Here is a 27,704-nt window from a genome sequence, read left to right as displayed (position 1 = left end):
GATTGTATATTAGCTCAAATTTTTTTGTAGTGATAATTTAACTTCTGAAAGTTAATACAGGACATCAGGACATCCATAATGAGCGGGACATTGATGCAAAAGCTGCTTTAAGAGCTTCCATGAGTCAATGACAGGCAAGCAGCATACACTGATCCTCCCCATGGTAATCTTTGTTTTCCCCGTCACTGAATAAGCACATCGTTGGAACACAACTATGACACTGCACTGTTACTCTTATAGTACATTTTGAAATTGTTCAAAGATATAACAGCTGTGAACATACTAACGTTGAAAACATTTGAGTCAATTTGGGCTTACAATTCTAATAAGTGGACTTCATACGAAAAAATAAGGATCTCATTAAGAAAATCGAAGGTACAAAAAAGCAGGGTAGGAAAATAGTGTTATCTTGCATTAACCAACCATAACGACATGAGGATCCCGTCTGTTTGTTTCTTACATCTCCCTTTCTTTAACGACAGGGGAACATACAGTAACGCACCAATAAAATATATCCCAACTAAAATTGCACATTGTTAATCCAGCAGATACCGTAATACTTGGAACCTGCTGTTATAGAGCGTCTTTAGGCTGTCATAAGCATGACATAGCAGCAATGTATTATTCCGTAGGGCTAAATGTTCAGAACGTTGCAGATAGAAATGAAATGTAAAGAGCTGATAAGTGTATAAGACTCTCTATTCTTGAGGACAGACAATCATATCAATATTACACAATATGTTTCTATCTGGACGTTCTGTGACATTGCACCCTCCTGAACAGACCACAGGTGTCATTGGTGATAATAACACCTTGTATTAGCTGCAAGCAATCTTGCAGCATAGTGTCACATACAGCAGTAGTCAGCCTAAGCATGTCAGCTTATTACCATGAATAGTTATGACAGCTTATAACATTTATATCATGCTTTTAACGGCGATGTGACTGTTCTATGACAGAGTCCCAGGAAAGTGTTACCAGAGATACGCTACACAGGGTATGTGAAAAAACTTTACAGATTAAATGAACAAGGTATTGCACAGACTAATAAAAAGGCAACAATAAATATACAGCAAATTCATAGAACATTTACATTACAATTTTAGTCAGGTTTTGGAAGATTTTAGGATCAGTTTAGTGTCAGTTGTGTTGGGGTGGAGGGGGAGGAGAGACTTAACTAGTCATCCCATTCGTCATCATCCTCAAAATCCTCTTCGTCATCATCATCTTCATCTTCATCTAGGATATGACAAAGCAAACTTGTAAACAAACCATAGTGATCTACATCTTTATATTGAGGGAAACTGGTAATAACACAATTCAGATGAGTACTTAAATTCAGCGTCTTCACAGCTGCTCACCAATGCCTGCTCGGCACAAGACTGTATTCGGACGTTAAATTAAAGGCATTAGCTCAGCTCTCAGGCAAGGTTATTCCACAAGCATGTGCTGTTAACTGAATCACTTCCATCACACTGACAGTGGGCACCTACCTGAGGAGTGGATGGCTTTGCTCCTCTTCTGCATTACTTCCATAAGTGCCCCCACTATACCTGCCGACGGAGCTGGTGTAGGGGAGCCAGAGTCTGGGCCGTCTGGTACCTGACACGCGCACACACACAGTTACAAACACACACAAACATGGAAATGCACACAAACATACACAGGCAAAGGTGGTACACTTACGGTTTTGAGCTGGATGCCCTGTCGTATCTGGTCGAGCAGCGCATCGCGCCCCACAGTGGTGGCCGGTGGCTTGGAGGCCAGTGCCTCCACCTTCTTCAGCTGGGTGCCCCCACGGATCTGCTCCAGCAGGGCCGATTTACCCCCCGAGCCCTGGGGTGAGTGGGACAACGGCACACCACAGTCCAGCTCTGGAGGGGGCAGGGGTCCAGGTGGGGGTGGTGGAGGAGGTGGTGGAGGAGGGGCTCCCCCGCCACCTGAGGGTGGTGCTGCTGGTGGGGGAGGCGGTGGTGGGGCATGGGGTGCTGCGTTGGCATGCAAGGGTGGAGGGGGAGGTGGTGGCTGGTGGTGGTGGCCCCCTCTGGTGGGGGGCGGGGGAGGAGGGGGGGCTCCTAGGGCGCCAGGCCTGGAGGGGGGGTGGAGGAGGGGCAGAGGTGGGGGCCCGAGAGGGTGGAGGTGGTGGCGGGGCACCCCGGCCACCTCGCAATGGTGGTGGGGGGGGAGCTGGGCCCGAGCTGTGGGGCGGGGGAGGGGGAGGTGGGCCTCCCCGAGAGGGAGGGGGTGGTGGGGCTGGGTGGGACAAAGACGGAGAAAGAGAGAGAGAAGTCAGTTAAAGAGTCACAATATCCCATCCAGCAGGGTTCAAGTTACTGGGGTGCACAAGAGTACTGCTCGGTCCCATTACAAATCAGGGCTCTCTCACTTAATAGGCACTGAAAATAGCGTGTGCAACCCCATAAACGTTGTTTCCAATTATAGGTTACCCTCCAAGAGTTAATGTGTAATTCAAACCCTGTCATCCAGATACTCTGTTTCAAATCACTCCAATACACAGCCAAAGCAACACCCAGCACAGCAACTTGGCAATTAACATCCAAAATCAAACAGTGCTAAAAACTAAAACACTCCACCACAAGTTTCCAATCCATGCTTGATTTTCTGAGTCGAGTAGTGGAATACCAGGAACCTCATTAATATTTTTTAAATCAGTTATACTTCTGGTACATTGACTGTTCAAGAGCTCAGAAATTCTGGCAACATTTTACATTATAGCCTTTCAACTCTGTTTATTTAAAATTCAGACAAACCACAAGCTAGTTAGCTTTATCCAGTCAAGCAGGTCAAAGCTCACACAGTCAACACCTGAGGCAGAATCACACCAACCACAACTCTATTGAAACACACAGATAGTTACCCACCACACCACCTGCGCGGCCCTGGAAAAATGCCACATAATTAAGCCCCATCTGGCTTGCACCATCTCATTACCAGTGGAGTGCATTCTCAACAAGGAAGTTCATCACATTCACAGTGGGTGGAATCCTTAATGCTTGAGATACACAGAACTCAGAGGGTGGTTCAGGTGAGCTCACCTTGCCTACGGAGCTCGTTCTTGACGGCCTCCACCCCTCCTTTCTTTTCGATGAAGTCGTAGATAACCTTGGAGGTCTCCTTGTCCTTCAGCTGGGCCTCTGAGATGCCACACATGTCAAACAGGTTCTTCAGCTCTGGGTCCAGGTTATTCAACTGGGACAGAGAAATGGAGACAGAGAGAAAGACCTGGTCAGGACAATCCAAAACAGGCACATAGGACAGCATCTGTGGTGTTTTGTGGGCTACAATTACGCTGTACAACCATGACCTAAAATAAAAAAATGCAATGCCAATTTCATTTAACTCAGAAAACTTATTGAGCACGCAATAATCAAATTACTTTGTCAATCTTTGTGACATTCTGCCATCTGGTGGATGAAAAGGGGAATTGCACCTCGTGGTGCGCACAACAATAACCCCAAGCACACATCAAAATCCACAAAGAAATGGTACATTGACCACAAAATCAACATTTTGCAATGGTCATCTCAGTCTCCGGACTTGAACCCCATTGAAAACCACCTGTGGTTTGAATTCAAGAGGGCAGTCCATAAGAGCAGACAAAGGATATCAAGGATCTGGAGAAATTCTGTATGGAGGAATGGTCTAAGATCTCTCCAAATGTGTTCTCCAATTTCATAAAACATTTTAGAAAAAGGCTGTGTCGTTATCCTCTCAAGGGGCTGGTGCTAGAGCCCCAATCATTTTGACACATTTTCTTTTGCATTTTTTTGTATTACTTGTTAAACAAACTCTTTCTCTTAGTAATTGTATTAGTATTAAATAATATAATAATTTCCCAATTTTTTTTTGCATACGATATAGCTCAATATTTGTGTTATTCATTTTATTGTATTTTCTGGTCATCTTTATCAAGGGTGCCTATAATTATGGACCTGGCTGTATATTCAGGTGTCTGCTAAATGGCGCTCTGGATAACGAGGTCTGCTAAATGGCATATTTATATTATACACTGAATGTACAAAACTGCTCTTTCAATGACAGACTGACCAGGTGAAAGCTATGATCCTTTATTGATGTAATTTGTTAAATCCACTTCAAAATCAGTGTAGATGAAGGGGAGGAGACAGGTTAAAGAAGGATTTTTAAGCCTCGAGACAACTGAGATAAGGATTGTGTATGTGCCATTCAGAGGGTGAATGGGCAAGACAAAATATTTAAGTGCCTTTGAACGGGGTATGGTAGTAGGTGCCAGGCACAACGGTTTGTGTCAATAACTGCAACGCTGCTGGGTTTTTCAAGCTCAACAGTTTCCCATGTGTATCAAGACTGGTTCACCACCCAAAGGACATCCAGCCAATTTGACACAGCTGTGCAAAGCATTGGAGTCATGGGCCAGCAACCCTGTGGAACGCTTTCGACACCTTGTAGAGTCCATGCCCCGATGAATTGAGGCTCTACATAGAATAGAGGAGCGCACTACAGAATATAGCCTAGTTGTTATTCCTGTCCAGTTTGTAGCCTATTCAGTGCACCGTGGATTGGTCTGCCACTTCCCCTTGTACTGTAAAATACATTGAATCCCCTCCCCCTCATAATTAACTCCAAATAATTTTCCACCAACAGGTTTCTGTGCCAATGCAACACACAACCAGTAAACAAAACATACCGACATGGTTTGCGTTTTCAACACCACAATAAATAGACAAACAGAAAACAGATCCTTCCCTACCTTGTAGGCTTACCCAGTATGAAAGGCTTGGCTTGACAAATCTCTGAATGTCATTAAACATTAAATCTGTTTTGTAACAGATGCCTCTTTCATCAACTTGCCTCTGTACAGTTTGGATTGCATATGCTGCAGTAATACAAGGACTGAATGCACGTCTAATTTACACATCTCCATCTGGCTTTCGGGGTCACCTAATTTTTTAACATAGCTACATCTATGGGCTTTTATGTTTTTCTGTCGTGCGTAGTCTGTGGTTGCCTATATCATAGACTATGTATTGGATGACACTCCCGGTTTGGGCGGGAAATAGTGGGTTACCCGGAAGAAAAGTGATTCTCGGGATGGAACATTTTAAAAATACCAGGAAAATGTTGAACCCTAGTATGTAGCTTATTCTTTAGATGTTTGGGGCTGCAGGCAAAATCAAAGTGACACTGGACTGGCACACTTGCCAGTCGGTTTCCATCCAATTGGCAACAGATTTTCATGCGAATATTCTAAAACCTGCATAAAAACAATATCTACATTTCAGGGTTTAGTTTAGGAAAATTTGGCGACAGACAACGTGACCGGGAAGATTTTAATTTACCTGACATTTGAGAAATTTACCGGACATCCAAATGCATTCAGATCCGATTTGGTGTGGCCAGCGCCATCAATAAACAAGGAATATTGGCCAAATTAGCCACATTTAGGTGTCCTTAAAAACAGCATATAACAAAAACACTACTCCTAGTGTTTCGATGTGTAGCACACGCTATTTTCAGTGCCTATAGACACCTTTTTTATTGGTTTTTAGTCTACTTTCCTAAAACAACAATTGTCCACCTCAGGTTCAGCTCTCGGAGATTTGAGCACTAAATGCATCAGGGCACTGCATGCATAGGTCTAGATGTCCATTGTATGATACTAATATTAACCTCTAAAAGTTTAAGCCGTTGGGCCTTTACTACTACAGTACCAGTCAAAAGTTTGGACTCACCTACTCATATTGTTTACTATTTTCTACATTGTAGAATAATAGTGAAGATATCAAAACTATGAAATAACACATATGGAATCATGTAGTAACCAAAAAAAGCTATTCTGCAAATAGCCAACCTTTTCCTTGATGACAGCTTTGCACACTCTTAGCATTCTCTCAACCAGCTTCACCTGGAATGCTTTTCCAACAGTCTTGATGGAGTTCCCACATATGCTGAGCACTTTTCCATCACTCCGTGGTCCGACTCATCCCAAACCATCCCGATGGGGTTGAGGTCGGGGGATTGTGGAAGTCAGGTCATCTGATGCAGCACTCCATCACTCTCCTTCTTGGTAAAATAGCCCTTACACAGCCTGGAGGTGTGTTGGGTCATTGTCCTGTTGAAATACAAATGATAGTCCCACTAAGCCCAACCCAAATGGGATGGCGTATCGCTGCAGAATGCTGTGGTAGCCATGCTGGGTAAGTGTGCCTTGAATTCTGAATAAATCACAGACAGTGTCACCAGCAAAGCACCCCCACACCATAACACCTGCTCCTTCACAATTGGAGATCATCCGTTCACCCACACCGTGTCTCATAAAGACACAGCAGTTGGAACCAAAAATCTCCAATTTGGACTCCAGACCAAAGGACAATTTGCTCGTGTTTCTTGGCCCAAGCAGGTCTCTTCTTCTTATTGGTGTCCCCCTAGACATGCTAACCTCTCACCATTACAATAACGGGAGGTTAGCCTTATTGGTGGGGTACGATATTTATGACTAACTTTCTCACTCATCATTATTCACAATTCATTGATGATTATCTGTAATCATCATAGCATTCACATTTTTATTTACAATAAAAGTGACTCCAAAATGACACAATACATGATCTACCATTCATTTCTACTGGGCACAAAATACTCAAACACAACGAAAACAAAACAGCAAATGCATCCAACAAATTTGTAATCACAAGCTTGATGTAGTCATTGCGTGCTAGGAATATGGGACTAAATACTTAACTTTTGACTACTTTAATACACAAGTGAATGTCCCAATACTTTTGCTCCCCTAAAAGTGCTGAAAAAGTTCACCTAATATGGATGAAAATACCCTCAAGTTAAAGCTGACAGTCTGCACTTTAACCTCATAGTCAAATCCAAAGTGCTATGAGTACAGAGCCAAAACAAAGTCAACAAAAACTGTCACTGTCCCAATACTTTTGTAGCTCACTGTATTTAGGCTGTATTGAAGCGTTAGTTTCTAGGTGCGCAAGGAATATCCACTCAGATTGGAGAGCAGGCAGAGCATGTGTTAACTTTCCTGAATAACTGGGCCTGCCGGGAGCATATGTGGCTACATTATTATAGGACGACTTGGGAGAATGATGATCTGCAACAGACAGCGCATTCAGTATCAGAAGTAAAAACACAGCCAGACTAGCATGCTACTGTGCCTTTCCAGACCTTATAAACTGTCGAGAGTAGACCCACAACTGATCCAAATCGAACGGAACATTCAAAACACAGGGCTTTTGCGACGTTATTCAAATTACATTTTCACTGCAGAATGTTGTACTCACTTGAAAACAATAATGCAATTATTCATTGCATTGTGGTGTTGTAGACTAATCTAGGTAGGATCATTGTATTGTCCCTAAACAAGATCAATAGGGGAGATTTTTGAGCTGTGTCTCTCATGTCTTCACTGTTCTTTCATGTGCAATGATGCACTTGGCCTCTCTGCTGCCTATCAGCTATTCCTATTTGGCGCATGCAGGCAGATGAGGAAATTTGGCTAGAATGGAATAAATTATTTAGTAAAACCTGCAAAAGAGCGAATGTAAACCCCAAAATAAAAAAAGCACTACCCTCACCTGTGCCCAAAAATATAAAAAATAAACACACAACTCCCCCCAAAGCAACAAAAAAAGTTTGTCAACCCTCCCCTATTTTGGACCACCCCTCCCCCAGTAAATTGCGATCTGTCCCTTACAGAGACTGCAGGAATTGAGTAGGTCGCCTAGCATTTCATGCAGCGGTCTTATTACATTGTGTAGTTAATAAAGATCATTGTTTGCTATATCTGTGTTGAGGTTTGGTGTCCTATCCTCTGACGCTGGACCATACCGTCAAACAAAGGTGGTGGCATCATCAAGCTACTCTAACATGCTTTATTACATTACTTTGAGAAGCTCCATGGCACATTTATACATTTGCACGCAGGCCAGGTAGCCTACGTCTAAACAGGTGAACAAACTTGGACAGGAGCGTTCCAAACAAAACATAATGAATAAATTGACAAAACCCGTCAATGGAATGAAATAAACCAAAAATTGTTTCTCACAAGTGTAACAAAGGTTATCCACTCTGACAATGAGAACGGTAAATGACTATTAATATATTGAATGCATTATCAGAAATTACCGTAACCAAACAATTATTGTAGATTAGAAATTATGGGAATTAACAGTAAATGTACAACTAGTGATATACAATATGTAAATGGGGGAATTGATAGACACTAACAATCAAAGGGCAAACAATTCACAACATTTACATTTACATTTTAGTCATTTAGCAGACGCTCTTATCCAGAGCGACTTACAGTTAGCGCATACATTATTTTATCGAACCCACAACCCTGGCGTTGCAAACGCCATGCTCTACCAACTGAGCTACATCCCCTGCCGGCCAATCCCTCCCCAACCTGGACGACGCTGGGCCAATTGTGCGCCGCCCCATGGGTCTCCCGGTCGCGGCCGGCTACGACAGAGCCTGGATTCGAACCAGGATCTCTAGTGGCACAGCTAGCACTGCGATGCAGTGCCTTAGACCACTGCGCCACTTGTTTCATAACAATGATGTTATGAAACAATAAATGCACACGAATTGGCGGGAGAGATGTGCCTTGTGCATCTAAGCTAGGGCTGGGCGGTATACTGATATTGATGCATGGACCTGTTTGGGTTATTGCTTTACCCTCTATAAGGTATTTCACTTTTATAGTTTACTCCGTTACTTGAGTCAGCTATATACGATATTTTGGCCCTATCGCCCAGCCCTAATTTAAGCCACACTCCCCTTCCTCTTGACTCAACATTTTAAATTATACACAAGAAACATTATCTTGACACATACTGTAGGCCTAAGGAATACTCTTACAAATGGCGTCAGGTTCAAAGAAGTAGCCATTTATGGAAAACCACTGCAATTTCGAAAAACAAATGCAATTTAACTTATTTTATCAATTTTATCAAATTGCTTTGCGTGCCAGGCAAATACCCTCGTGGCACGCCGAAAAGTAAATTCACACACTACGGAGATAGACTGTACGTTAATGTAGTTTTTATGTCACAAAAGTGGTGGCTTCTTGTAATACACTACGTTATTCTACGTACTTTTGTACAACCTGAAAATTGTGATGCGCCGTATTATTCCTTCCGCCGCCGTGGGGGCAGTGTCATCAAAGATATTTATAACTAACCCAAGATAGTTCATCTGTGTATTTTACAGTGGGAGCAAATGAAGCGTAGTGGGCAGAACAAGCAGAGAGGTGGGCAGAGCCAAGCCCGAGTGAGAGATCCTATCGGCGCGCTGTAGCATATATTTGCATATTTCCGTTAGGGAACGCGTCCTCTGTGAAGTGCAAACTTTAGAAGGAGTGCAAACTCAATTCGACCTTGTACTCCTTCTAAACAACGCAACTTTTTAAAAAACTTTGGCAAAGCGTCAACTCTATAAAACTTAGGGCACTATTTTCGTAACAGATTCTAGTTTTGGGAACAGAAAAATGTATTGAGATCAGATGTTTGCCCAGTTTCACCTAGTTCCATCCTCTCCCACTACCCACGACTGGACTTCCTCTCACTACCATATTTGGTGATGAGAAAACGTTCTAAATGGATGCTTCAGCTTTATAGCCCCTGTGAAGTGTCTGGGTTACCCTTTCTGTCTGTTGTGTCATCGCTTGGTTCCTTGATCTGATCTATAGGCTATAGCTATTAATCAAAGTAGCCTATTTTGCATTGATAATCTCAGTGACTTTTCAAACAGTAAACCAACCAACAAGAATTGACCCAAAAAGGTATTTTGTTTAGAAGTAATAACTAGTGATTCCAGGCTATTGTGAAATAGTAGAACCTGCTCTAGCCAACTGTGCTTTTTTCTTTGTGACCAAAACATGAAGTTCTATTTTTAGTTGATATCGAATGAATACACAAGCAGGATATTAAACTGGTATAATGTTTAGCTTAATATTTGCCAGGGTATATTTTAAAAATTATAAATCTGATTATTTCGTATGGAGATGTGGGAAGCTAAAAAGGCTAGCTAGCTTGCTGCCAGCTAGCTACTACTAGCAAGGGAAGGCAACTCTTCCTTGCTTTCACAAAATGAAATTACAAAAATTTAAAACTTTGCTATCGCATCCTTGTAATTGGGAGTGGGGAACGGTGAGGATATTATGTTACCAAAAAGTGTCCACTGCTCCAGATATCTCATTCCGTGCACGCACATCAACGGAGTGAACCTTTACGTTGACGATGCCTGTCTTAAGAGTGATGGACTGTGCCAACCCCGCGGCCTCCGCAACAGATTAGTCCACTGAGGAAGGCGCGAATCAGGCACGTGTCTAGTGTGCCATGACTTTTTTTTTTTTTTTGCGACTGCTTGACAAAAACATATTCTCTTGACCAACAGCCTATCGTCCAAACAATGAACCAGTCGACTAAATGGGGTCAGCCCTATTATATATTATACAGTGCCTTCAGAAAGTATTCACACACCCTTGACTTCCCTTACAAAAACGGGAATTTGCATATACTCCAGAATGTCATAAAGAGTGATCAGATGAATTCTGACTTTCAGATGAAAGTCCCTCTTTGCCATGAAAATGAACTTAATCCCCAAAAAACATTTTGTAAGTACATTAAACAATGCATGAACATAACGTTTTGCGGTGTAAAGGACTTGCATTATGTTTAAAAGTGATAAACAGTGTTTTTCATGGTTGCAAAAGCGAGGGACGCAAATGCAACTGCAATTCAAGAACGACCCACCAGCTGCTTAGAGAGCCACTATATTGCAATGGATAGACAATTTATCCTATATTCCATGTCCATTTTTTATATCATCTTATCACTTTCTTTTGTTCTTCTTCCATTATTGTAGTTTTGTCTTCTCCCTCTACACAGATACCCACTTTTCGTTTGTTTTTGTTCATCATCTTCTTCCTCCTCTGGGAAACAAGTATTTTTACCCAACTCTGTACTGCATGTTCTGACACATTATGTAACACCATTAACTTTAATCTTTGAGGTCTCCCTCAGGCTTTGTTGGTCTATTTTTCTCTCCCTGGGCATGAGCTATAGTGACAGGTCTCTTCAGGGCCACTAAGTGTGCTCACATTGCTCCTGTAAACCTATCTTGTTGATCCCCACACCCTTAAAAAAAAGGAGAACATCATTGGCAGACACTTTACACCCCTCCCCAAAAAACATTTCCACTGCATTTCAGCCCTGCCACAAAAGGACCAGCTGCCATCATGTTAGTGATTCTCTCGTTAACACAGGTCAGAGTGTTGACGGGGACAAGGCTGGAGATCACTCTGTCATGCTGATTGAGTTAGAATAACAGACTGGAAGCTTTAAAAGGAGGGTGGTGCTTGAAATCATTGTTCTTCCTCTGTTAACCATGGTTACCTGCAAGGAAACACATGCCGTCATCATTGCTTTGCACAAAAAGGGCTTCACAGGCAAGGATATTGCTGCTATTAAAATTGCACCCAAATCAACAGTTTTTCGGATCATCAAAACTTCAAGGAGAGAGGTTTAATTGTTGTGAAGAAGGCGTCAGGGCACCCAAGAAAGTCCAGCAAGCGCCAGGACCGTCATCTAAAATTGATTCAGCTGTGGGATCGGGGCACCACCAGTGCAGAGCTTGCTCAGGAATGGGAGCAGGCAGGTGTGAGTGCATCTGCACGCACAGTGAGGCGAACACTTTTGGAGGATGGCCTGGTGTCAAGAAGGGCAGCAAAGAAGCGACTTCTCTCCAGGAAAAACATCAGGGACAGACTGATATTCTGCAAAAGGTACCGGGATTGGACTGCTGAGGACTGGGGTAAAGTCATTTTCTCTGATGAATCCCCTTTCCGATTGTTTGGGGCATCCGGAAAACACCTTGTCCGGAGAAGACAAGGTGAGCGCTACCATCAGTCCTCTATCATGCCAACAGTAAAGCATCCTGAGACCATTCATGTGAGGGGTTGCTTCTCAGCCAAGGGAGTGGGCTCACTCACATTTTTGCCTAAGAACACAGCCATGAATAAAGAATGGTACCAACACCTCCTCTGAGAGCAACTTCTCCCAACCATCCAAGAAGAGTTTGGTGACGACCAATGCCTTTTCCAGCATGATGGAGCACCTTGCCATGAGGCAAAAGGTGATAACTAAGTGGCTGGGGGAACAAAACATCGACATTTTGGGTCCATGGCCAGTAAACTCCCCAGACCTTAATCCCATTGAGAATTTGTGGTCAATCCTCAAGAGGCGGGTGGACAAACAAAAACTCACAAATTCTGACAAACTCCAAGCATTGATTATGCAAGAATGGGCTCCCATCAGTAAGGATGTGGCCCAGAAGTTAATTGACAGCATGTCAGGGCGGATTGCAGAGGTCTTGAAAAAGAAAGGTCAACACAGCAAATATTGACTCTTTGCATAAACTTAATGTAATTGTCAATAAAAGCCTTTGACACTTATGGAATGCTTGTAATTATACTTCAGTATACCATAGTAAGATCTGACAAAAATATCTAAAAACACTGAAGCAGCAAACTTTGTGAAGACCAATACTTGTGTCATTCTCAAAACTTTTGACCACGACTGTACTGCAATCTTTTTTCACAAGGCTTTTTCCACATATTTAAAAACCGTTTGAGGTTAATGGCTGTGATAGGAACAAACTGAGGATGGCTCAACAACATTGTAGTTACGCCACAACACTAACCTAAAAGACAGAGTGAAAGGAAATAAGTCTGTACAGAATAAATAAATAAATAAATAAAAAACATCCTGTTTGCAATAAGGCACTAAAGTAATACTGCAAAGAAAATGTGGCAAAGAAATTCATGTTTTGTCCTGAATACAAAGCATTATCACCGAGTACCACTCTTCAAATTTTCAAGCATGGTGGTGGCTGCATCATGTTATGGGAATGCTAGTCATCGGAATAGACAGTGGGAGAGAAATTCACCTTTCAGCAGGACAATAACCTAAAACCCAAGGCCAAATATACACTGGAGTTGCTTACCAAGACGACATTGAATGTTCCTGAGTGGCCTAGTTCCAGTTCGGACTTAAAATCGCCTTGAACATCTATGGCAAGACTTGAAAATGGCTGTCTAGCAGTGATCAGCAACCAACCCGACAGAGCTTGAAGAGTTATCCAGGTGTGCAAAGCTCTTAGAGACTTACGCACTTCTCAGTAGTTAGTATTCAGACTTACCTTATGAAGGTGCGTAACGGGCTTTGCAGACATGGTTCCCTTGCGTGCACTAAATACATGTAATTCAACCACTGAAAACCCTCCCACTTGTTGGCCAACAGATTTTCTCGTGGAGTTTTCATTCAATTGGGTTTTCAGTACATTTATCTTAAGCCATCCCTTTAAATACGGTGTACATTTAATTCGAATTTTGACGACAGACTAGAATACATTGAGAGAACGGGTTCAGAAATAGCTATCAATGAAAGAAAGCCATCTAAATAAATCTAAATATACAGTGCATTCGGAAAGTATTCAGACCCCTTGACTTTTCCACGTTGTTATGTTACAGCCTTAATCTAAAATGGATTAAAACAAATATTTTCCTTATCACAATACACCATAATGACAACGCAAAAACAGGTTTTTAGACATTTTTGCTATTTTTAACATTTACATAAGTATTCAGACCCTTTACTTAGTACTTTGTTGAAGCGATTACAGCCTTGAGTCTTCTTGGGTATGACGCGACAAGCTTGGCACACCTGTATTTGGGGAGTTTCTCCCATTCTTCTCTGCAGATCCTCTCAAGCTCTGTCAGGTTGGATGGGGAGAGTCGCTGCACACTCCTGTGTTGTCTTGGCTGTGTGCTTAGGGTCATTGTCCTGTTGGAAGGTGAACCTTCGCCTCAGTCTGAGGTCCTGAGTGCTTTGGAGCATGTTTTTATCAAGGATCTCTCTGTACTTCGCTCCGTTTATCTTTCTCTCAATCCTGACTAGTCTCCCAGTCCCTGCCGCTGAAAAACATCCCCACAGCATGAGGCTGCCACCACCATGATTCACCGTAGGGATGGTGCCAGGTTTCCTCCAGACGTGACGCTTGGCCTTCAGGCCAAAGAAATCAATCTTGGTTTCATCAGACCAGAGAATCTTGTTTCTCATGGTCTGAAAGTCCTTTAGGTGCCTTCTGGCAAACTCCAAGCAGGCTGTCATGTGCCTTTTATTGAGGAGTGGCTTCCGTCTGGCCACTCTACTATAAAGGCCTGATTGGTGGTGCTGCAGAAATGGTTGTCCTTCTGGAAGGTTCTCCCATCTTCACAGAGGAACTCCGGAGCTCTGTCAGAGTGACCATCGGGTTCTTGGTCACCTCGCTGACCAAGGCCCTTCTTCCCCGATTGCTCAGTTCTGCCAGGCGGCCAGCTCTAGGAAGAGTCTTGGTGGTTCCAAACTTCTTCCATTTAAGAATGATGGAGGCCACTGTATTCTTGGGGACTTTTAATGCTGCAGAAATTGTTTGGTACCCTTCCCCAGATCTGTGCCTCGACACAATCCTGTCTCGGAGCTCTACGGACAATTCCTTCGACCTAATGGCTTGGTTTTTGCTCTGACATGCACTGTCAACTGTGGGACCTTATATAGACAGGTGTGTGCCTTTCCAAATCATGTCCAATCAATTGAATTTACCACAGGTGGACTCCAATCAAGTTGTAGAAACATCTCAAGGATGATCAATGGAAACAGGATGCACCTGAGCTCAATTTTGAGTCTCATAGCAAAGGGTCTGAATACTTACATAAATAAGGTATCTGTTTTTTATTTGTAATATATTTGCAAACATTTCTAAAAACCTGTTTTCGCTTTGTCATTCTGGGGTATTTTGTGTGGATTGATGAGGATAAAAAATAATTTAATCAGTTTTAGAATAAGGCTGTAACGTAACAAAATGTTGAAAAAGTCAAGGGTCTGAATACTTTCCGAATGCAATGTATGCATATCCGTTTCAACAACTGGTAGATTTAAAAACACTGATCCTGTAGATTATTTTGGCAAATTTTAGGAAAGTATGAATTATTTTAAAAAATAAACGGGTTTGGCGAGCCTTCACGCACAAAATATATAAATGAATAAAAACATACTGTGGTTTACATTTACATTTTACATTTTTTATCCAGAGCGACTTACAGTTAGTGAGTGCATACATTATTTTTTGTATTATTATTATTTTTCCATACTGGCCCCCCGTGGGAATCAAACCCACAACCCTGGCGTTGCAAACGCCATGCTCTACCAACTGAGCTACATCCCTGCCGGCCATTTCCTCCCCTACCCTGGACGACGCTGGGCCAATTGTGCGCCGCCTCATGGGTCTCCCGGTCGCGGCCGGCTACGACAGAGCCTGGATTCGAACCAGGATATCTAGTGGCACAGCTAGCACTGCGATGCACAGCTAGCACTGCGATGCAGTGCCTTAGACCACTGCGCCACTGAGCACATTCAGTTTTTTAACCCATGGTAATGTTTGAATATTAGTGTACATAGAATTATAATAGGGAGAATAGTGTACAATAGTAGGCTATACCCTCTATTGCCTGCACTAACCATGGAACTGTGTGATGACACAGCCAATTATTGCACCATGCGGCAGGTTCAAACTGTTATGGTTTGGTCTACACTCGGCTCCATAACGATTCAATTAGCCTATGTGTCTTTTTTTAAATGATCAACTGTTACTAATGATCCTCAGCAACAACCACATGTTCATTTATGCGCGATTACCTCGGGTCGGAATCGGGGCCTATATGCTTAAGCCAACTTCTCTGACAGTTGTTGTCTGAATGGCATGACAATGATTGTCAGATGACTAATTGTTAGGTCTAATATTGGCAAAAAAATTTAGTTACATTAAACATTACGTTTTGGGCAACACTTCCAAGCATATCAAAGTGATGGTAATGATTGATGAACTACAGAACACAGGTATTTTATGAGGACCAACTGACTTATGACTTGCGCTACTGAAGCATAGCTGCCCAAAACAGTGACAAACAATTTTCTGGAATATTCCGGGTTGCAGGAGAGGCTTGTATGACGGCATTGGATGCATGATAAGTATGCGCTGTATACAAATGAGGCCATTGTGTGGGTCAATCATGGGTCGGCCACACAGGTCACCATTGTGTGCCCATGAAGGATCCGGTGTGTGTGTGTGTGTGTGGTACTCACATCGAAGCCTGTGTTTGGGTCCCAGCCCACATGGCCGATGTGCCTGAAGAGAGAGACACATGACAGACAGGGATGAGCACATACATACACGTGTACTCACAAGCAAGCCGATTGACAAACGTGTGTAGGTGTGCATTTCACACGCAGCAACAAACACGTGCAAGCACAGACACTCATGTAAGACCACTCACTTATGCGCACACACACACACACAGGCACATTTATGAATGCAGACAAACACAACTGAGCCACCGAAGAGGTTCTCAAGACACAAAGAACACCCTCAAACATGAGTGACAAGCTCAATCCGTTACACAACTTCAGAGAACAAACATTCAGAAAAACTCCAGCTGCGCTACATTTATCTACACAGACCCGTCTGAAGTGTACTCTAGACGGAAGTGTGGTCCACTCACTGGAAGTTGCTGGGGGTGCCTATGTCTGCCTTGGTGAGCTTCTTCCTCTTGCCCTTGACTTTCTTCTCCTTCTTGCTGAGGCTGCTGTGCAGCATGTTGTTGAGGTGGTGTGGCTGTGGAAGCTGCTGCTGCTGGGAGTTGTGGAAGCGCACATTGTTAATCTCTGGGTTCTTGATGTCCACTGTGGCCATAGGGAGAGCCGGGCCTATAGTAGGAGGGAGAGATGGAGGAAGAAAATGAGAAACTGTTAGAACTAGAAGCTCAGAACCAGTGCTGGGAAGCTCAGAAGCAGTGTTTCTCTCATGAAATGAGGTGGAGCCAATCCAAAAGGTTGTCCTTTGATTTCTTAGCATACTTCACAAGTTGTATTACACAAAGGCCAGATAGATCATACACAACCCTTTTTAATTATTAATAAAAAGTAACATTTACTTTGCATAATTGACTGGTAGTAAACTTACTTTGCATAACTTGGCCTGTGTTGGCCTGTGTTGTGACTATGGTAGTCTCTGAACCTTATCGCAATCTTAAAATGTAAATATCTATATCTATCTATCTATTTATTTATTTTTACATTGAAACAAGGGAAAGAGTTCAGGACTGAGCAAGACAGCTGACAATGCAGGACCACACACAATAAAACACTAGTCTTTCGATGTATTTAGCACTATTTCAAAATAGTGTACAGACAAGAAACAATAGAGGGCACTAATTGTCTATACACATGCCAGTGCCTTTGTGAATATCTAGAACCGGAACACCAGCATAGGCGCCAAACAACAACAAAGTCAGTATAAAGTCCATTTAAATTATAATTCTAAGATTTTACATTTATCCAAAGAAATTACATAATTATGTAAATCATGTGCATTCATTTCTTAATTCACTAGAATTTAAATGGGATCATGGACATGAACTCTGCCTGACGACAACCCTACCGTTAAACACCTCTCTCAGCCAGCTCTTAATCCTCGGTTCCTCTAGCACCACACACCCCTCATTTTCCTCTTCATCATCCTCTTCCTCAAAAGGACAAGGGCGGGATGGACATGAACTCTGCCTGACGACAACTCTACCATTAAATACCTCTCTCAGCCAGCTCTTAATCCTCGGTTCCTCTAGCACCACACACCCCTTCTTTTCCTCTTCCTCTTCATATTCCTTCTCTTTCTCTTCCTCAAAAGAACAGGGGCAGAACAATGGCATATAAAACCCATCCACTAGCAGCACTGGACACCCAAGCAGACCCAACCAGTCTTCCAACTTCAACTCACTGTCCAATGACTCTGTTAAAGACAGGCTTGATAAAGAAGTTGTGCAATTCATCCTTTTTCCATCCATATGATACAGTGTTGGGTAGACCAACTGACTAGCGAGGCTCTCAGACTGCCTGTGGCTACGCCAAGGAATAGCACAGCAGTCTTTTACAGACAACTAAAGAAACGGTGACAGAATCAATCTGGTTCAAAGCCAGTGCTTGTCCTCCCATTGTGTGTGTATGCGTGTGTGTTTGTTTCTTATGTGACATCAGTTGAGTCAAACCCAGTCATACAAAAAACAGAGCTATGGCCAACTTCAGAGCTGGGAGCCATGTTGCTCCTTGGACAATTCATCTTGACCATCTAGTGTTTGGTTTAAAATTCTGCCAATTCTTTGGACTGTTAATGGTAAAAATTACCCAGGAGGCACCAACATGGCTGCTATAAAATTAACGCAATGTTGTCTAGGAACATTATAATAATGACTTCTGATTGAAACTGCAATGGCCAACTAAAACAGAGCTACAGTAGTTCTGTGAACTATTCTTGCATGAGGAATAACCTTGCATGAGACCTAGGTTAGGCTTCAGTTCAGCAGGCTAACAGTCTTATGGCATGCAGATGATTCGGGTCCAACCCCAGTTAGTCACACAAACTCTCATGGTGTGGTCAAACCTTCCCTCTGTCCAGGCATTTGATCACGCTCCTCGAGTCCATGTTAATCTCCACAAAATGCAGATGGATCAGACATAAATCAGTAATCTACAGCTAATCCCAACCAAATCCCTGGATTTCCTACAAATGTTAGAAGTCTCAGCTATCAACGAGGACTTTGAAAGCTCCTTCGCTTTGAGACATGTTTACCCTCATCATTCCACTTCATTGGGAGCTTTCAATGGAGAACTTCCAACGAATCTGTGTAGTGGTACCATACAGATGGTTGTCTTTGGCTGTATGAAAGTCAATGATTGACAGATAATGTCAATGGTTATCCTGTCCATATTAGGGTTCAGAAACCTCATAAATGTAATGATTAAATATCACAAATATTGAAGTGCTTCCTTCCCCAAAGCACACTCTGTCAGCATAACAGTGAATTATGACAAGGAAAACAAAAGGAACATATTGAGGGAGGGAGGGAAGCAAAAAAGGAAATAACTCCTAAAGAAAAGACCTCAAGACTTCTCCATCATGGTTGACAACTCCCCGGTGTCCCCCTCCCTGAGTGCAAAGAACCATGGAGTGACCCTGGACAACACCCTGTCATGTCTGAAAACATAAAAGTGGTGACCTGCTCCTGCAGGTTCATGCTCTAGAACATCTTTAGAGTATGACCCTTCCTCACACAGAAAGCGGCACAGGTCCTAATCCAGGCACTTGTCATCTCCCGTCTAGACTACTGCAACACTCTGTTGGCTGGCCTCTCTGCTTGTGCCATGATACCCCTGCAACTTATCCAGAACGCCGCAGCCCGCCTTGTGTTCAACCTTCCCAAGTTCTCCCATGTCACCCCGCTCCTCCGCACAATCCACTGGCTTCCAGTCGAAGCTCGGATCCACTACAAAACCACTGTGTTGCCTACGGAGCAGTAAGGGGAACTGCCCCTCCCTACCATCAGGCTATGCTCAAACCCTACAACCCAACCCGAGCACTCCGTTCTGCCACCTTTGGTCTCTTGGCCCTCCCACCCCTACGGGGGTTCAGCTCTCGCTCAGCCCAGTCAAAGCTCTTCTCTGTTCTGGCACCCCAATGGTGGAACCAGCTTCCCCCTGACACTAGGACAGCAGTCCCTGCCCATCTTCCAAAAACATCTGAAACCCTACCTCTTCAAAGAGTATCTTAAATGAATCCCAGAGCGATTTTAGCCCATAGTACATTACATTCAAGGTATGCTGTATACAAGTCTGTGAGAAGGCTGATTTAAAGAGAGAGTGTTGGCAGTTGGACACGTACTGAGTGACCCATGTGGTTTACACATGGCACACAGGGGGCCTCATGCTGCACAGATGAACCCTAAGGCACAATGTTGGGGCTAAACATTAGTGTCAACTCAGAGTGAGTGAGTGTGTACTCATAAGCATTAGATTTAGCCTATTTCTTTACAGGAAATGACCAGTCGTATCATGCCATATTGCAGAGGGGTGTATGTGTGTGTTTGTGTGTGTAGACATGCATGTACACCAATACATTTGATTTTGCTTGACTGATTATAGGAGACCTATGCTTTTAAATCGTAAAATAGCCAAGGATTATATTTCACTGAAACATGTTGAAGGTCAAATTTGGACTATACAAATTGGTACAAATCAAAGAATGGACAACATACCATTTGCAGGGTCACATCTTTTTTCTGCAAAACAAAATGGGAACAATTATAATTTCGCAGCCAATTCAAGTTGGCTTAGCCACAGCTATCAGAGCGACAGAGAGTGTATATGGAAGTGTGAAAGGACAAGCAAAGTGTCTGGAAAGCGTTCAGAGTTAGTTTATGAGAGTCAGATGGACAGACGGAAATAGGATGGAAGTGTATGGAAAGGTAGCCACCGGCAGGTTGTTGAGAATACCAGTTCCATTCAGATCCTGCCCGCCAAATGCTTTTTCAGAAAATATGCAAAAACAAGAAAAATACTACTGGAAGAACAGTACAGAATGAAAGCTAGCTGTCCCTACCATACCATTACAGTACCCACTTTCCCTGCCCCACGTCTTTGAAAGCTCACTCCTCACAGCAAGAGCAGCAAACTTCAAAGGCCGGCATGCAGAGAGAAACAGAGAAGGATTGAGAGAAGCCAGAGAGGAACACCACTGCAGATATATCACCGAGTTTCCAACAGAAACCAGCAGGAAAAATTTGACACAGGGCTCAAATCCAAACCAATTCCTAGACCCTTGTTGACCCAAAATGAACCCCCTCGCAGATCTGAGTTACAAGATAGGTCTCAGGTAATATGAGGGATCGGTTTGAGATTGGGCCCTGTGGTCTTGTTAGTAGTAGCACAGGAAGATAAATTGGAGCTTCCTCCCCTTCCTCTGTCCAGAGGGTGAAAGGTTCAGGTACTGAGAAAGCAGAGGTAGTGTAGACTGAGCATGCGGAGCCACTGTAGTTACCCGTTTTACGTTGGCGTCTGCCGAGTAGGTCGTTAAGTGCGGCTCTAAATCGCTTGGCCTCTTCCTCACTAGCAAAGTTCAGGCCTACCTGGCAGTTCTGGTGATAAAGAGAGGAAGGAAAGATCAGTATTTTAATTTAAGACACTGTCTACGTGGGGTCCAAAAGCTTTCAAGTGGCGAGATATCATACTTACATCTCCTGCGAACGAAATGAAATACGACCTAGAGCTGTTGATTGAGAAGTTATTGTAGAGCTCCTGTTCAAACATGGTTTTCCCTTCCTGAAAAGAGAGAGAAATAACATTCATTACTGAACTGCCTTTTAGCAGCAGAGGGAATTCCTCAGGAAAGGGACTCAGTGTTAGGCTAGTGAGGCTAGGCTAGCTTCAACCATCCTCCCTCTACTTCACTCACCTTGATGTCAAAGACCCTGATGAAGTAGGACCTCAGAGGGTTATCCTTAATCAGACAGGCCACTCCGCAGCACCTCTTCACCCAGGATGAGCTTCTGTCTGCCCCATACACCTGGACCACCGCTGAGCACAGGGTCTGAGGATGAATTCACAGTGGGAGTGTGTGAGCGTTACAGCAAAGTAAAAACACTATAGTGACACATACAGAGACACAGAATTTGTAAAATGTTTTGTTAATAAAATGTGATTAAGTGCAGCGTTGGATTGCACATTATCCTCTTTCTTCACGAAACTAGCCTAACTAGTGGAATGCCTCTAGGGGGCAATGTGTAAGTGATGGCCATATAGAGGAAGAGGAACACATCCACGAACAGGAAACACTGATTACTTGCCCCGAGAGCATAGTACAATGTTTGCAAATAATACACCCTGAGCAGACCTTATAGAGAATGATGACAGACATAGCCAATGGACACAAAATCCATGCTTGGTTTGCTTCAAGGACACAGGGAGCGACCTGTGCCAATCACAAAACGAGACAATGAGGAAGAGGAAATACCACTCTGGCTTGCTTCCTCTTCAGTGATTTATTATTGCGGGTAGGAGAGAAAGAACACGAGGAAGCATTTCTCTCCTCAAACTCACACCTCATCATAACACAGGAAAGGTCACTGGCCAGACGATAAAAATCGGTTTAATTTTTTGCCTGATTCAGTTTTTTCGTTTTTTTATTCTGTATTCCCTCTTGGTTTATCCAGGTTTCCGATATTCCCAGTTATCAGGTTTTCACTCTCAAAATCACACCTTGAAAGAAAAAAAAAAAGGGAGAAAAAGAGAGATGTTCTAAGTCCACAAAAATGCTTACATAGTGTTTTTTTCTGGATCAAAATGGGATCAGATGGTGGGCAACCAAATATTTTAGAGACCGTCCTCTTGGCCACAGAGACAACATTTTGCTGTTTTAATGCTAATTTCCTGCAATTCTACACATTATGCCATGGGTCAGAGAAATTTAGAGTTAGAAAGCTAATTTCCTCCAATTGTAAAAATGTTGCCATGTGGCGGAAATAATTTTACAGTTTTAAAGCTAGTTTCCTGCAATTGTACACACTTTATCCATGGCTTATGCCATCTGAGAAACTCGAACATTATAACAAAATCAATGGCGGCACCATGCTATGACACTTTTGGAATTTTAGATTCTCCCTAACTGTCTAGTTGTTATTTTGGTGATTGTTAGTTCTCAAAGATTATCTTATTTAAAAAACATATATAGATCAAACATAAATTCTACATTCAGTACTTTATATCTGGTTTTAGTCATTTAAGTTTACACTAAAAACGTTTATTTCTATATATATATATATATATATATATATATATATATATATAATATACACATATTCCGTCAAGAGTTTGGGGTCACTTAGAAATGTCCTTTTTCGAAAGAAAAGCAATCTGTTTTGTCCATTAAAATAACAAATTGATCAAAAATACAGTGTAGACGTTTAATTTGTAAATAGCTATTGCAGCTGGAAACGGCTGATTTTTTATGGAATATCTACATAGGATTAGAAGCCATTATCAGCAACAATCAGTCCTGTGTTCCAATGGCACATGTTTGCTAATCCAAGTTTATCATTTTTAAAGGCTAATTGATCACAGGAAATTTAAACCCTTGCGCTACGTTAGCACAGATGAAAACTGTTGTGCTGATTAAAGAAGCACTAAAACTGACCTTCTTGAGACTAGTTGAGTATCTGGAGCATCAGCAATTGTGAGTTCAATTACAGGCTCAAAATGGCCAGAAACAAAGATCTGAGCAAGAGGACAAATACATGAGTGTCTAGTTTGAGAAACAGGCGCCTCCTCACAGGTCCTCAACTGGCAGCTTCAATAAATAGTACCCGCAAAACACCAGTCTCAACGTCAACAGTGAAGAGACAACTCCGCGGAATGCTGACCTTCTAGGCAGAGTTGCAAAGAAAAAGCCATATCTCAGACTGGCCAATAAAAATAAAAGATTAAAGATGGGCAGTCTGAGATATGGCTTTTTCTTTGCAACTCTGCCTAGAAGGTCAGCATCCCAGAGTCGCCTCTTCACTGTTGACGTTGAGACTGGTGTTTTGCGGGTACTATTTAATGAAGCTGCCAGTTGAGGACTGATGAGTTTCAGAAGAAAGTTATTTGTTTCTGGCCATTTTGAGCCTGTAATCGAACCCACAATTGCTGATGCTCCAAATACTCAACTAGTCTCAAGAAGGCCAGTTTTATTGCTTCTTTAAAATCAGCACAACAGTTTTCAGCTGTGCTAACATAATTGCAAAAGGGTTTTCTAATGATCAATTAGCCTTTTAAAATGATCAACTTGGATTAGCAAACACAACGTGCCATTGGAACACAGGACTGATGGTTGCTGATAATGGGCCTCTGTACGCCTATGTAGATATTCCATTTTTTTTTTAATCAGCCGTTTCCAGCTACAATAGCCATTTACAACATTAACAATGTCTACACTGTATTTCTGATCAATTTGATGTTATTTTAAAAGGACCAAAAAATTGCTTTTCTTTCAAAAACAAGGACATTTAAGTGACCCCAAACTTTTGAACAGTACCAGTCAAAGGTTTGGACACGCCTACTCATTACAGGTTTTTTTTAATTGTTTTACTATTTTCTACATTGTAGAATAATAGTGAAGACATCAAAACTATGAAATAACATATATGGAATCATGTAGTAACCAAAAAAGTGTTAAACAAATCAAAATACATTTTAGATTCTTCAAAGTAGCCACCTTTTGCCTTGATGACAGCTTTGCACACTCTTGGCATTCTCTCAACCAGCTTCATGAGGCATGTTTTTCCAACAGTCTTGAATGAGCTCTCACATATGCTGAGTACTTTTTGGCTGCTTTTCCTTCACTCTGCAGTCCAACTCATCCAAAACCATATCAAATGGGTTGAGGTCGGGTGATTGTGGAGGCCAGGTCATCTGATGCAGCACTCCATCACTCCCCTTCTTGGTAAAATAGCACTATACACAGCCTGGAGGTGTGTTTCGGGTCATTGTCCTGTTGAAAAACAAATTATAGTCCCACTAAGCGCAAACCCGATGGGATGGCGTATCGCTGCAGAATGATGTGGTAGCCATGCTGGTCACGTGTGCCTTGAATTTTAAATAAATCACCAACAGTGTCACCAGCAAAGCACCCCCACACCTCCTCCTCCATGCTTCTCGGTGGGAACCACACATGCAGAGATCATCCGTTCACCTACTCTGCGTCTCAAAAAGACACGGCGTTTGGAACCGAAAATGTCAAATTTGGACTCCAGACCAAAGGACACATTTCCACCGGTCTAATGTCCATTGCTCGTGTTTTTTGGCCCGAGCAGGTCTCTTCTTCTTTTTGGTTATTTAGTAGTGGTTTCTTTGCAGAAATTTGACCATGAAGGCCTGATTCCCGCAGTCTCCTCTGAACAGTTGATGTTGAGATGTGTCTGTTAATTGAACTCTGTGAAGCATTTATTTGGACTGCAATTTCTGAAGCTGGTAACTCTAATGAACTTATCCTCTGCAGCAGTGGTAACTCTAGGTCTTCCATTCCTGTGGCGGTCTTCATAAGAGCCAGTTTCATCGTAGCGCTTGATGGTTTTTGCGACTGCACTTGAAGAAACACTCAAAGTTTTTTAAATGTTCTGGATTGACTGACCTGTTTTAAAGTAATGATGGACTGTCGTTTCTCTTTGCTTATTTGAGCGGTTCTTGCCATAATATGGACTTGGTCTTTTACCAAATAGGGCTATCTTCTTTATGCCAACCCTACCTTGTCACAACAACTGATTGGCTCAAACGCATTAAGAAGGAAAGAAATTCCACAAATTAACTTTTAACAAGGCACACCTGTTACTTGAAATGCATTCCAGGTGACTACCTCGTGGAGCTGGTTGAGAGAATGCCAAGCGTGTGCAAAGGTGTCATCAAGGCAAAGGGTGGCTAATTGAAGAATCTCAAATATAAAATATATTTTGATTTGTCTAACACTTTTTTGGTTACTACATGATTCCATGTGTTATTTAATAATAATAATAATAATAATAAGCCATTTAGCAGATGCTTTTATCCAAAGCGACTTACAGTCATGCGTGCATAATTTTTTTTAGTGTCTTCACTACAATGTAGAAAATAGTAAACATAAAGAAAAACCCTGGAATTAGTAGGTGTGTCCAAACTTTTGACTGGTACCGTATATATATATATATATATATTATTTTTATATTGGTTGTGGCGGCAATGATTTAGCAGCGGCGGCCAGCTGCTGCTAAATGAATATAGGGGAAACACTGTTAAACCACATCAGGAGACCACTTCAATTCAAGTGCACACCTGTCAGAGACAATTGTTTGTTTATCGATGTTTCTATAGCGCTCAAGTGATTGCAGAGTTTGCTAAACAAATGGCCACTGGATTGATGCAAATAATCATGATATCATTCTGCCAGGTAGACATAGGCTCCTTTGTAGTTAACATTTCATTGATAATAAAGGTTTGCGAGTCTGAAAGTGTAGACAGAGGTGTGCACCACACACAGACAGAGACATAAATCAATCCAGATCAGTATGTTCCCAATTCCCATGGTAGGACACATGTTATGGGATAAAAAGAACACACATCAAGCTTTGGCTCTGTCTTACTAGACCCTCTTGACTTACAGCAAATGGTGATATTATAATGTGATTTATTTGGACAGTGTACTGTAGGCTATAGTAGTCGTTCCACTGGGCTCTCATTTGACACTTTTGTTCATCTAATGCAGCTTCTCAATAATAAACAGATTTGACTTTCACCTTTACAAAAACAATTGCAGTAAAAGTGCAGTAACTGTAGTCGACTATTTTTGGATGCAGTATTTGCAGCATACTGCTGTTATACTTCACTATAACTGCAGTTATACTGCACTCTGACTGCAATCTTTTTTTCGTAAGGACACAAATACCTTCTTAGCCTTTAGCGTTGGGAAAATAGTTGCTTCTTTCACGCAAGGAGCCTGTGTTATCTGTGTAAACAATGGCTCGTGTAAACAATGGGACGAAGTAAGGACAATATGTATGTTCTGAACATAATCCATATTGTGCAAACACCGGCTAATGTCTTCCCTCGGTAAATTGCGATGGCTGTCAAATACAAACAAAATACTAACGTGCAAACATGCCAGACTGCAGTGCATCAGTTGGTTGAGTAAATTGTCAATTTTATATCACCCACAGTAGTGCAACCTTAGCTTAGGTCAACACTGTATCGGTCATGTTTATTAATTATGGGGTATGTGCTTCATAGGCTAAAAACAATGACCTTTGCATTACTGTTTACAGCCAGGCGAAAACCACTAATACTTCAGAGGCATACGTTTACATTTCCAAGCCAATTTTTTGACAGCAAATCCCTCTGACAGGCAAACAGCTCTGCTTGCTCAAAGTCTGCATCGTTCCAGCAAAGCCATAGAAAAAGCTGCTGAGCTGTCATGCGTCTTATCGGCCTACAGCCAGGTTTTTGCCTAACGTTAGCCTACATAACACTAACATTTAGCAAATAGCCGAACACATTCTTTTTGCAACGGTGCAGGTAGACAAATTGCACTTGAACTTGAGAGCGAGAGCTTGGCATGGTCGTAAACAAGACAACTTACAATGCATTTCCTGCCCAGGTAGTTGAAGAGGCATTCGTTCTCTTGCGGGGTGAGGAATATGGAGCCAATATTTCCAACCCGCCGTTGCTGAGGATGGCTATTCATGTTCGCAAATAATTTCTACATAAACAAAATTAACTGTTTTACTCTTGAACATTACATAAAATTCGTGCAGCCTTTGATCGCCATGGCCTGCAAACGGATCATCTCATGGCGTTGTTTCTAAGGTAGAGGTCTGCAAAATGAAATATTTCAGGATCCTGGTTGTTGGATAACAACCTCCATGACCCATTCGCCTGGAATAAACCGTGGGAACCCCAATCTTTGCAGTGGGCAAATTCTAAACTTTCATTCGGAACTCCAGATGCAACATCGATACATCCATCCAACATGGCAGTGTAAAGGAACAACCATTCTAATGAAGAAGAGAGGGGTCGTGTAGAAATAAAATAAAAAATATAAATTTGAAGAGCAGGGCTTCCCGAACGAAATTAATTTGCATTAAAAAAAGATTTTGCCTGTCGTCTTTAAATGTTCTGGTGTTAGAATATAACGAGGATTCCAACATATCCCGAACGATGAAATGGTCTAGCCCTATTTCCCAGTGGATTCTGCAA

At 42.3% G+C, this 27,704-nt stretch overlaps 1 protein-coding gene across 1 annotated transcript; it reads right to left on the bottom strand.

The window, feature by feature from the left end:
• On the bottom strand, positions 1 to 27,704 carry LOC121532037 (neural Wiskott-Aldrich syndrome protein). The gene is given in 12 exon segments (XM_041837682.2): positions 1 to 1,239; positions 1,494 to 1,602; positions 1,687 to 2,101; positions 2,103 to 2,253; positions 3,057 to 3,210; positions 16,206 to 16,248; positions 16,622 to 16,826; positions 20,207 to 20,230; positions 20,989 to 21,085; positions 21,183 to 21,269; positions 21,403 to 21,537; positions 27,088 to 27,704. Coding segments are annotated over 12 exon segments (1,587 nt in total). The 5' UTR covers positions 27,193 to 27,704; the 3' UTR covers positions 1 to 1,177.

The sequence above is a fragment of the Coregonus clupeaformis genome, unplaced genomic scaffold (assembly GCF_020615455.1).
Source record: "Coregonus clupeaformis isolate EN_2021a unplaced genomic scaffold, ASM2061545v1 scaf0073, whole genome shotgun sequence".
Lineage (NCBI taxonomy): Eukaryota > Metazoa > Chordata > Actinopteri > Salmoniformes > Salmonidae > Coregonus > Coregonus clupeaformis.
This window is presented reverse-complemented; position numbering and strand designations above follow the sequence as displayed.